The 13,370-nt window shown below is 32.7% G+C and overlaps 1 protein-coding gene across 1 annotated transcript in view; it reads right to left on the bottom strand.

Annotated features, from left to right (window-relative positions):
• The window catches only part of LOC143228860 (nose resistant to fluoxetine protein 6-like), a 61,197-nt gene that overhangs the window by 27,968 nt on the left and 19,859 nt on the right, over window positions 1-13,370 (bottom strand). Inside the window, exons 2-5 of the mRNA XM_076460261.1 lie at window positions 5,317-5,519; window positions 4,509-4,623; window positions 1,553-1,637; window positions 695-810 (exon numbers count right to left, since the gene is read on the bottom strand). Coding sequence (XP_076316376.1) covers window positions 695-810; window positions 1,553-1,637; window positions 4,509-4,623; window positions 5,317-5,519 — 519 coding nt within the window. The remainder of the gene's footprint in view (window positions 1-694; window positions 811-1,552; window positions 1,638-4,508; window positions 4,624-5,316; window positions 5,520-13,370) is intronic.

The following is a 13,370-nucleotide window of genomic DNA, read 5'->3' as shown; positions in this document are numbered from 1 at the left end:
TGTTGCGTCACGTGACTCACTAGATATGTTACAACATTAGCATTACGTATATTGCGTCACGTGACTCACTATACATGTTATAACATTAGCATTACTTGTGTTGCGTTACGTGACTTTCTACGTATGTTATATCATTAGCATTATTTATGTTGTTTAATATTAGCTGTTGCAACATTGCACGTGTTATAAGGTAATTGTTATTTATGTTGCTTTATCTGTGTCTGAGGATCATGTTAATGTGATAAAATTATTTTTGTCAAGCTGAGAGTCGAGAGAAACGAAAGATCAGAATACTTCATTAACGTTGGATATGACTCTTGTCCTGTGTTCCCCATCACTCTTGTCCTGTTTTCCTCATCACTCTTGTTCTGTGTTCCCCATATACAGACATATTTGAGAGTCCCGTACTAGCTGTAAAGTGTTACTTTTAAGGGTTATTTAACCCACCACTTTCTACCTTAAAGAAAACCTCCACACCTTTAATACGCTCTCTCCTTCTTCCACTCAATTACTTACCCATCGTTGTCTTTGTATTAAAGACATAACAAGACTTTTCATTGCTCCACGTGTCTCTGTTAACCAAAGGTATTCTGATATCAATGTATAATATCGATTTCGGATCAGTGAATAAACTCAATATTTTGAGACGTAACATTTAATATACTTTTTTCTTAACTTTCCATAAACTACTAACCTTTCCACGGTTTGGATGTTTTTGACTCATTTGTATTTTTCTTCGGTTGATATTGTTTCCACAAGTCAAGAGTTGTTCCTATGATCACCAGTAATATAAGCGTTCCATGTATGGATCTGTTTATAAAAATGTTCAAAATAATAGACAACAATATATATTATTATCTTTAGAATTATGAATTATTTTAATAACTGTTTCGAGCCACAAAATAAATCCATGAGCAAACAAAGTTAAATGATTGTATCTTTAAACAAAAAAAGTAAAATAATTGTCTTTCGTCTGCGACAAGAAACAATGAACAGCTGAACGACAAGAAACAATGGACAGCTGAACGATAAGAAACGATGGACAGCTGAACGATAAAAAACAATGGGCAGCTGAACGACAAGAAACAATAGACAGCTGAACGATAAGAAACAATAGACAGCTGAACGACAAGAAACAATGGACAGCTGAACGACAAGAAACAATGGACAGCTGAACGATAAGAAACAATGGACAGCTGAAGAAAGTCAAATTTCTGTCACTGAATGGATGTCAAATCGTTAGAAATAAAATTTAAAAAATGACAATAAGACAGCAAATGCTCAATTTGTTAGATTATTTTTACTCGAAATCGAGTTGTTATATTGACACTTCTAAAATTTTGTGTCGACCTTCGTGATGAGACTTTCTTCAGAACCTAGTGAAAACATTTACAAAGATGTAAGGTTATACATCTCCAAACTCTATGAAAATGATAGTCATATAACACTGAACAACAAGATAGCTACAAATAACTGCCGTGCAATAATGTTTGTTTGTTTTTCTATTAGTGAGAAAACCTTGTTTTTAAAAATTTAACCGAAAATAGCTTACAAGACTCCAATCTGCTCTGCATTTAGTTTAGTTTCGGTTTTAATCTCACAGTGAGGTACTGCCACCTGTACTATGTCTTGAAGAGCTACAAGACAGAAGGAAGATAAAAAATATTAAATTACAGTAAACATATGCTAGTTTGATCTATTATAAAACTTACACAATTTTTCACATAAAATACGCTACAGCTTTAATTTTCGATTTTATCTGCATACACTATAGGGCGGATTTTCTATAGTTTACTTTGCTGCAATTTTGAAAAAAAAAGATATATTTAAACAATAGAAACAACAAATTAAATTGTTTTTAAAGAGGGTATTATTTTACAAATTCAAGATTACAGTTTTCTGCTTATCATTTCCTGGTTATTTGATATGACAAGAGAATGAAACGAAAGGGCCTGGCATGGCCTAGCGCGTTAAGGCGTGCACTTCGTAATCTGAGGGTCGCGAGTTCGCGCCCGAGTCGCGCCTAACATGCTCGCCCTCCCAGCCGTGGGGGCGTTATAATGTTACGGTCAATCCCACTATTCGTTGGTAAAAGAGTAGCCCAAGAGTTGGCGGTGGGTGGTGATGACTAGCTGCCTTCCCTCTGGTCTTACACTGCTAAATTAGGGACGGCTAGCACAGATAGCCCTCGAGTAGCTTTGTGCGAAATTCCAAAACAATGAAACGAAAGCAGTGTTTTACAGTAATTAGGCGTAAGTTTAATGTCGCCACGCTCAAATTCGGAGTTACGTAGCAAAACAGGTCGTCTCACTGCCAACCACATATCTTCAAATACGAGTTGTTTGTTGTCTTAATTTTAGTGTTGGAAAAATACAGGTCCGATAACTTAACAAAGAAACTAATGTAATTTGTACTTTCGTTCAGGGCCGGCATGGCCAGGTGGGTTAAAGCGTTCGACTCGTAATCCGAGAGTCGCGGGTTCGAATCCCGGTCGCACCAAACATGCTCGCCTTTCAGCCTTGAGGGCGTTATAATGCGACAGTTAATCCCACTATTCGTTGGTAAAAGAGTAGCCCAAGAGTTGGCGGTGGGTGGTAATGACTAACTGCTAAATTAGGGACGGCTAGCGCAGATAACCCTCGAGTAGCTTTGCACGAAATTCAAAAACAAACAAACAAACAAACTTGCGTTTAATGTAAAGATTTGTATTTTATCACGGCGCTGAACAAAAGATTATTTCGTGAAAAAAAATCGTTAGTGTAAAAGAATACAGTGATAAGGATCCAACTTACCCCAAAATGTAAACACTAATTGAAAGTCGCTATCTTCTATTTCATGAAAAAATCCAGCATATATCGTATAATTAGTCACTTTCACTCAAACTGTCACTTAGTTACGTTGACCAAAACGATGTCTAAAGTGTCACTTGGTTACGTTGACCAAGACGAGGAATAAAATGTCACTTAGTCACGTTGACCAAGACGAGGCATAAAGTGTCACTTAGTCACGTTGACCAAGACGAGGTATAAAGTGTCACTTAGTCACGTTGACCAAGACGAGGCATAAAGTGTCACTTAGTCACGTTAACCAAGACGAGGTATCAGTTTCCATTTTTGTTTCTTTGGTTTTGAAAATAGTCCAAAAGACTTATTTAGTTATTGTTTTTTGAACTTCGCGTAAAGATACACAAAGGTCATCTGTGTTAGCCGTCCCTAATATAGCAGCGTAACACTAGAGGGAAGGCAGCTAATCATCACTACCCACCGCCAACTCTTGGGCTACTCTTTTACCAACGGATAGTTGGATTGACCGACACATTATAACGCTCCCACGGCTGAAAGGGCGAGCATGTTTAGTGCGACGGGGATTCGAGCCCGCGAACCTCGGATTACGAGTCGAACGCCTTATGCCGGGCCTATTTATTTATTAATTGCATGACTGCATTTCTGGAGTTTAAATAACCGAAGAAAATCTACTTAAATAAATTGTAGTTGTTGTTTTGTTTTTAAATCTGACGAAAGTTTTAAATCTGTAACATGACAAGTAGATAAAAGACATTTTAAATCATTTTAATAATTGTAATTTCGATTTATAAAAATAATTAGATAATTTATAAGAACATCATCTATTGATCTAAACATACATATTAATCTAGAATGAGAGAGTTATTGAGTATATATTTTAGAAAGTAGGTCAAGCTGTTTGGTTTTGTTTTGAATTTCGCGCAAAGCTGCACAAGGGCTATCTGCACTAGCCGTCCCTAATTTAGCAGGCTAAGACTAGAGGGAAGACAACTAGTAATCACCACCCACTGTCAATTCTTGGGTTACTCTTTTACCAACAAATAGTGGGATTGATCTTCACATTATAACGCCCTCACGGCTGAAAGGGCGAGCATGTTTGGCGTGACGGGGATTCGAACCTGTAACCATTGGATTACGAGTCAACTGCCTCAACCACCTGGACATGTAGGGCCGTCTAGCTTTTTAGCAACTTAAATATATTCATATAGATTTATTAGATAAAATATAAGCGTGGTACTTTAACTTATGAGCTCTATGTTCTTTTAACAAACACGAGTTTAGTACAATTATCCTCAGATAAAAAGGCAAATTAGGTAATATTAAACAGAGATTTTTTTCCAGTTCTTAGATAGCCTGAATAACTTTCAAACATCTGGTCTCTACTAAACCTAGTGGTAGAAACTGAGACGCAAAGGGAAAGCGTGGCTTAGATTAGTATATACTCTAAATGTCTCTCATACGTTATGTGTCTTAAAATTCTAATACTTTTCTTACTCGAAATTAAAGCCCCCCCCCAGTTGGCTCAGCGGTATGGCTGCGGACTTACAACGCTAAAAACCGAGTTTCGACACCCGTGATGGGCAGAGAACAGATAGCCCATTGCGTAACTTTGTATTTACTTCAAAACAAGAACCACATCATCGAAATTTAAAAAAAATATATTTTTGCTTACGTAAGCATGTATACCTATACATTGCATCATACCTGCTTTGGCTAATTTTTCAGCATCTTCTGTTGAGCATGTTGACGGGATACATAGACCAACAAAATAATTTAAGGAAGATAAAAAAGTCAGCGCTTCCTTTATCTCACCAAACACCTAAAAATATAAAGTTATAAAAATAAAAAAAATCGACACTTTTTGTTCCATAGTGTGTGTGTGTTTCTCGCCACATCGGGCTATAATAAATACATGCTGAGTCCATCGAGGGGTATCGAATTTTTCCATAGAAAACGAAAACGTTTTAATAAAATGAAACAGTTACTGTAAAGATGTTGTATCTACAATTAACGAGTTTTATCTGTAACATTCATTTCTTTTGTTTCTTTATATTTTCTTACAACACATTTCATTTTAGACATTATAAGACATTTTGTTGAAAAACAAAGACTACACTTTGTTTTTACACGTCATGTCTCTTGTAGGTAAAAGTATATTTGATAGATATATTTATTTATGGTACAGTGGTAAGTCTACGGACTTACAACCCTAAAATCAGGAATTCGATTACTCTCGGTGAATTCAGCAGATAGCCCGATGTGGCTTTGTTATTAGAAAACACACACACCTTCTGCTGGTGTAACTATTTGTAATCTTCCCCCCTTTTGTTTGTTTTTACTTTGTTTATACTGAGGTTAACAACAATGGAAAATGTTTATATGTGGATTCATTACCTGACACGTATAACCGAACATAAAGTAGGCCTAAGTTAAAATAAACCCACTTGTGCAACTTAATACGTCGCAAAGATTTGTTAATTTATGTTCTCCAAATAACATCAGTAAAGCCAACCGTATCGTGTAGTCTAGGGTCCAGCGGGGCTGAAGGTGCAGGGAAATTTGGGTTGATTTTCATCGTGCAATACTTTCCACGGAAATCCTCTTTCTTAGATCTCTTGTTGAGCACGATAATGTTGAGACACTGTTCATAAGCTCCAAAATCGGTCGTTACACCGTCCAAAATTCCAGACCCAAACTTCGCTGATGCATCCAACACTAAAGCACAAAGAGAAGTCACACTAGTTGAAACAGAAGTAAACAATGGTTACAGACAAGTTGAGTACATATCATGGAATGTACAACAGTAGAGTTGTTAGAATTGTTACTGATAGTCTAATTACTAAAACTAGTTTTTAAATATATCTTTAGAAATGATATTAACCATTTTGATATTACACAAACATTTAATACATGATTGAGGGAAAAGGTGTTAAATTATAATTAGATGTTAAATACTTTAACTTTAAAAGTTATTTGTAATGTTGGAAGTAGATTAACACAGAAGTAACCTAATATGTGTCGTTCGTGTCTGATGTAAAGATGTGAAGTACAGATTAACATAACAGTGGCCTAAATATGTTTGTTCTGTTTTGTTTTTGTTTTTTTCGCAAAGCTACTCGAGGTCTATCTGCACTCGTCGTCCCTAATTTAGCAGTGTAAGACTAGAGGGAAGGCAGCAAGTCATCACCACTCACCGCTAACTCTTGGTCTACTCTTTTACCAACGAATAGTGGGATTGACCGTTACTTTATAACGCCCCCACGACTGAAAGGACGAGCATGTTCGGTGCGATGGGAATACGAACCCGTGACCTTACATTACGAGTCGAACCCCTTAACCCACCTAACCATGCCGGGCCATTCCTAAATAGGTTACGTTCATGTCTACTGTAAAGATGTTATTTAGTTTCTGAAAGGCATAATAATGTATAAAAGACATATTAATTATAAAAATAGAAAACCTTGTAACACACCAACATTTATTTGATAGAAGACCATGTAACACCAACTTATATTTGATAGAAGATCTTGTAACACCAACTTTTATTTGATAGAAGACCATGTAACACCAACTCTTATTTGATAGAAGACCATGTAATGCCAACTTTTATTTGATAGAAGATCTTCTAACACCAACTTTTATTAGATAGAAGACGATGTAACACCAAATTTTATTTGAAAAAACACAATGTAACACCAACTTTCATTTGATAGAAGACCATTTAACACCAACTTTTATTTGACAGAAGATCTTGTAACACCAACTTTCATTTGATAGAAAACAATGTAACACCAACTTTTATATGATAGAATATCTTGTAACACCAACTTTTATTTCAAAGAAGACCATGTAACACCAACTTTTATTTGATAGAAGACCATGCAACACCAACTTTTATTTGATAGAAGACCATTTAACACCAACTTTTATGTGACAGAAGACCATGTAATACGAACTTTTCCTTCAAAGAAGACCATGTAACACCAACTTTTATTTGATAGAAGACCATGTAACACCAACTTTTATTTGGTAGAAGACCATGTAACACCAACTATTTGATAGAAGACCTTGTAACGCCAACTTTTATTTGAAAGAAGACCTTGTAACACCAAATTTCATTTGATAAAAGACCATTTAACACGAACTTTTATTTGATAGAAGACATTGTAGCACCAACTTTTTTGATAGAAGACCATGTAACACCAACTTTTATTTGATAGAAAATCTAGTAACACCAACTTTTATTTGATAAAAGACCATTTAACACGAACTTTTATTTGATAGAAGACCATTTAAAACAAACTTTTATGTGATACAAAATCATGTAATACCAACTTTTATTTGAAAGAAGACCTTGTAACACCAAATTTTATTTGATAGAATACAATGTAACACCAACTTTTATTTGAAAGAAGACCTTGTAACACCAAATTTTATTTGATGGAATACCATGTAACACCAACATTTATTTGATAGAAGACCATGTTACACCAACTCTTATTAGATAGAAGACCATGTAACACCAACTTTTATTAGATAGAAGACCATGTAACACCAAATTTATTTGATAAAAGTTCATGTAATACCAACTTTTATTTCATAGAAGACCACGTAATACCTACTTTTATTTGATAGAAGACCACGTAATACCTACTTTTATTTGATAGAAGACCTTGTAACACCAACTTTTACTTGATAGAAAATCTTGTAACACCAAATTTTATTTGATAGATGACCATGTAACACCAACTTTTATTTGATAGAAAACCATTTAACGCCAAATTTTATTTGATAGAAGATCATGTAACACCAACTTTTGTTTGACAGAAGACCATATAACACCAACTTTTATTTCAATGAAGTCCTTGTAATACCAACTTTTATTTGACAGAAGACCATGTAACAACAACTTTTAATCGAATGAAGACAATGCAACACAAACTTTTATTTGATAGAAGACCAGGCAACACCAACTTTTTTGATAGAAGATTTTGTAACACCAACTTTTATTTGAAACAAAACCCTATAACACCAACTTTTATTTGACAGACCATTTAACAGCAACTTTTATTTCATAGAAAATCTTGTAACACCTCTTTTATTAGACAGAAGACCATTTAAAGCCAACTTTTATTTCATAGAAGACCATGTCACACCAATATTTTTTGAGAGAAGACCATGTAACATCAAATGTATTTTATAGAAGACATTATAACACCAACTTTTATTTGATAGAAGACCTTGTAACACCAACCTCTATTTGAAAGAAGACCTTGTAACATCAAATTTTATTTGATAAAAAACCATGCAATACCAAATTTATTTGATAGAAGACCATTTAAAACTAACTTTTTTATAGAAGACCTTCTAACACCAACTTTTATTTGAAAGAATACCACGTAACACCAACTCTTATTAGATAGAAAACTACGTAACACCAACTTTTATTTGATAGAAGACCATGTAACACCAAATTTATTTGATAAAAGATCATGTAACATCAACTTTTATTTGATAGAAAACCACGTAATACCTACTTTTATTTGATAGAATACCTTCTAACACCAAATTTTTTTTGATAGAAGACCTTGTAACACCAACTTTCATTTGGTAGAAGACCATGTAACACCAACTTCTATTTGATAGAAGACTTTGTAGCACCAACTTTTTTGATAGAAGACCATGTAACACCAACTTTTATTTGATAGAAGATCTAGTAACACCAACTTTTATTTGGTAGAAGACCATGTAACACCAACTTTTTGATAAAAGACCTTGTAACACCATCTTTTATTTGAAAGAAGACCTTGTAACATCAAATTTCATTTGATAAAAGACCATTTAACACGAACTTCTATTTGATAGAAGACTTTGTAGCACCAACTTTTTTGATAGAAGACCATGTAACACCAACTTTTATTTTGTAGAAGATCTAGTAACACCAACTTTTATTTGAAAGAAGACCATGCAACACCTAATTTTATTTGATAGAAGACCATTTAAAACAAACTTTTATGTGATACAAAATCATGTAATACCAACTTTTATTTGAAAGAAGACCTTGTAACACCAAATTTTATTTGATAGAATACCATGCAACACCAACTTTTTTGATAGAAGATTTTGTAACACCAACTTTTATTTGAAACAAGACCTTATAACACCAACTTTTATTTGACAGACCATTTAACAGCAACTTTATTTCATAGAAAATCTTGTAATACCTCTTTTATAAGACAGAAGACCATTTAAAGCCAACTTTATTTGATAGAAGACCATGTCACACCAATATTTATTTGATAGAAGACCATATAACACCAAATGTATTTTATAGAAGACATAGTAACACCAACTTTTATTTGATAGAAGACCTTGTAACACCAACCTTTATTTGAAAGAAGACCTTGTAACATTAAATTTTATTTGATAAAACCATGCAACACCAACTTTTATTTGATAGAAGACCATTTAAAACCAACTTTTATGTAATACAAGATCATGTAACACCAACTTTTTTGATAGAAGACCTTGTAATAACAACTTTTATTTGAAAGAATACCACGTAAACCAACTTTTATTTGATAGAAGACAATGTAAAACCAACTTTTATTACATAGAAGACCATGTTACACCAACTCTTATTAGATAGAAAACTATGTAACACCAACTTTATTTGATAGAAGAACATGTAACACCAAATTTATTTGATAAAATTCATTCTAACACCTAATTTTATTTGATAGAAGACCATTTAAAACAAACTTTTATGTGATACAAAATCATGTAATACCAACTTTTATTTGAAAGAAGACCTTGTAACACCAAATTTTATTTGATAGAATACCATATAACACCAACTTTTATTTGATAGAAGATCTAGTAACACCAACTTTTATTTGGTAGAAGACCATGTAACACCAAATTTTTGATAGAAGACCTTGTAACACCAACTTTTGTTTCAAAGAAGACTTTGTAACATCAAATTTCTTTTGATAAAAGACCATTTAACACGAACTTTTATTTGATAGAAGACTTTGTAGCACCAACTTTTTTGATAGAAGACCATGTAACACCAACTTTTATTTGATAAAAGATCTAGTAACACCAACTTTTATTTGAAAGAAGACCATGCAACACCTAATTTTATTTGATAGAAGACCATTTGACACCATGTTTTATTTGAAAGAAGACCTTGTAACTCCAACTTTCATTTGAAAGACCTTGTAACACCACCTTTTTTGATAAAAGGCAATTTAACACCAACTTTTATTTGATAGAAGACCATGTGACACCAAATTTATTTTACAGAAAACATTGTAACACCAACTTTTATTTGATAGAAGACAATTTAACACCAACTTTTATTTGATAGAAGACCATGCAACACCAACTTTTATTTGACAGATGACCGTATAACACCAACTTTTATTTCAATGAAGTCCTTGTAATACAAACTTTTATTTGACAGAAGACCATGTAACACCAACTTTTGATCGAATGAAGGCCATGCAACACAAACTTTAATTTGATAGAAGACCAGGCAACACCAACTTTTTTGATAGAAGATTTTGTAACACCAACTTTTATTTGAAACAAGACCTTATAACACTAACTTTTATTTGACAGACCATTTAAAGCCAACTTTTATTTGATAGAAGACCATGTCACACCAATATTTATTTGATAGAAGACCATGTGACACCAATATTTATTTGATAGATGACCATGTAACACCAAATGTATTTTATAGAAGACATTGTAACACCAACTTTTATTTCATAGAAGATCTTGTAACACCAACTTTTATTTGATAGAAGACCATTTAAAACCATCTTTCATGTAATACAAGATTATGTAACACCATTTTTATTTGGTAGAATACCATGTAACACCAACTTTTTTGATAGAAGACCTTGTAACACCAACTTTTATTTGAGAGAATACCACGTAACACCAACTTTTATTTGATAGAAGACCATGTGACACCAACTTTTATTTGATAGAAGACTATCTAACACCAAATTTCTTTGATAAAAGATCATGTAACATCAACTTTTATTTGATAGAACACCACGTAATACCTACTTTTATTTGAAGGAAGATTATGTAATACCAACTTTTATTTGATTGAAAATAATTTAACACCAACTCCTATGTGATGGAAGACCATGTGACACCAAGTTTTATTAGATAAAAGACCATGTAACACCAAACTTATTTGATGAAAGATCATGTAACACCAACTTTTATTTGTAAGAGACCACGTGATACCTACTTTTATTTGATAGAAGACCACGTAATACCTGCTTTTATTTGATAGAAGACCTTGTAACACAAACTTTAATTTGACAGAAGATCTTGTAACACCAACTTTTGTTTGACAGAAGACCATTTAACACCAACTTTTATGTGATAGAAGACCCTGCAATAGCAACTTTTATTTGAAAGAAGACCTTGAAACACCAAATTTTATTTGAGAGAAGACCATGTAACATCAACTTTTATTTGATAGAAGGACTTTTAATACCAACTTTCATTTGGTAGAAGACCACGTAACACCAAATTTTATTTGAAAGACCTTGTAACACCACCTTTATTTGATAGAACACAATTTAACACCAACTTTTATTTGAAAGACCTTGTAACACCACCTTTTATTTGATAGAAGACAATTTAACACCAACTTTTATTTGATAGAAGACCATGTGACACCAACTTTTATTTGATAGTAGACCATGCAACAACAACTTTTAATCGAATGAAGACCTTATAACACTAACTTTCATTTGATAGGCTATTTAAAGCCAACTTTTATTTGATAGAAGACCATGTCACACCAATATTTATTTGATAGAAGACCATGTAACACCAAATGTATTTTATAGAAGACATTGTAACACCAACTTTTATTTGATAGAAGACATTGTAACACCAACTTTATTTGATAGACGACATTGTAACACCAACCTTTATTTGAAAGAAGTCCTTGTAACATCAAATTTTATTTGATAAAAACCATGCAACACCAACTTTTATTTGATATAAGACCATTTAAAACCATCTTTTATGTAATACAAGATCATGTAACATCAACTTTTTTGATAGAAGACCTTGTAACACCAACTTTTATTTGAAAGAATACCACGTAACACCAACTTTTATTTGATAGAAGACCATGTGACACCAACTCTTATTAGATAGAAAACTATGTAATACCAACTTTTATTTGATAGAAGACCATGTAACACCAAATGTATTTGATAAAAGATCATGTAACATCAACTTCTATTTGATAGAAGACCACGTAATACCTACTTTTATTTGAAGGAAGATTATGTAATACCAACTTTTATTTAATTGAAAAGAATTTAACACCAACTGCTATGTGATGGAAGACCATATAACACCAACTTTTATTTGATAGAAGACCATGTAACACCAACTTTTATTAGATAGAAGACCATGTAACACCAACTCTCATTAGATAGAAGACCATGTAACACCAAATTTATTTGATAAAAGACCATGTAACACCAACTCTCATTAGATAGAAGACCATGTAAAGCAAACTTTTATTAGATAGAAGACCATGTAACACCAAATTCATTTGATAAAAGATCATGTAACACAACTTTTATTTGTAAGAGACCACGTAATACCTACTTTTATTTGATAGAAGACCACGTAATACCTACTTTTATTTGATAGAAGACCTCGTAATACGTACTTTTATTTGATAGAAGACCTTGTAACACCAACTTTTATTTGACAGAAGACCTTGTAACACCAAATTTTATTTGATAGAAAACCATGTAATACCAAATATTATTTTATAGAAGACATTGTAACACTAACTTTTATTTGATAGAAGACCATGTAACACCAACTTTTATTAGATAAAATACCATGTAACACCAACTCTCATTAGATAGAAGACCTTGTAACACCAACTTTTATTTGATAAGAGACCACGTAATACCTACTTTTATTTGATAGAAGATTATGCAACACAAACTTTTATTTGATAAAAAACCATGCAACACCAACTTTTTTGATAGAAGATTTTGTAACACCAACTTTTATTTGAAACAAGACCTTATAACACTAACTTTTATTTGACAGACCATTTAAAGCCAACTTTTATTTGATAGAAGACCATGTCACACCAATATTTTTTTGATAGAAGACCATGTAACAACAAATGTATTTTATAGAAGACATTGTAACACCAACTTTTATTTGAAAGAAGTCCTTGTAACACCAACTTTTATTTGATATAAGACCATTTAAAACCATCTTTTATGTAATACAAGATCATGTAACATCAACTTTTTTGATAGAAGACCTTGTAACACCAACTTTTATTTGAAAGAATACCACGTAACACCAACTTTTATTTGATAGAAGACCATGTGACACCAACTCTTATTAGATAGAAAACTATGTAATACCAACTTTTATTTGATAGAAGATCACGTAATACCTACTTTTATTTGAAGGAAGATTATGTAATACGAACTTTTTTGATTGAAAAGAATTTATCACCAACTCCTATGTGATGGAAGA

Source organism: Tachypleus tridentatus, chromosome 10 (assembly GCF_004210375.1).
Source record: "Tachypleus tridentatus isolate NWPU-2018 chromosome 10, ASM421037v1, whole genome shotgun sequence".
NCBI classification, from domain to species: domain Eukaryota; kingdom Metazoa; phylum Arthropoda; class Merostomata; order Xiphosura; family Limulidae; genus Tachypleus; species Tachypleus tridentatus.
This window is presented reverse-complemented; position numbering and strand designations above follow the sequence as displayed.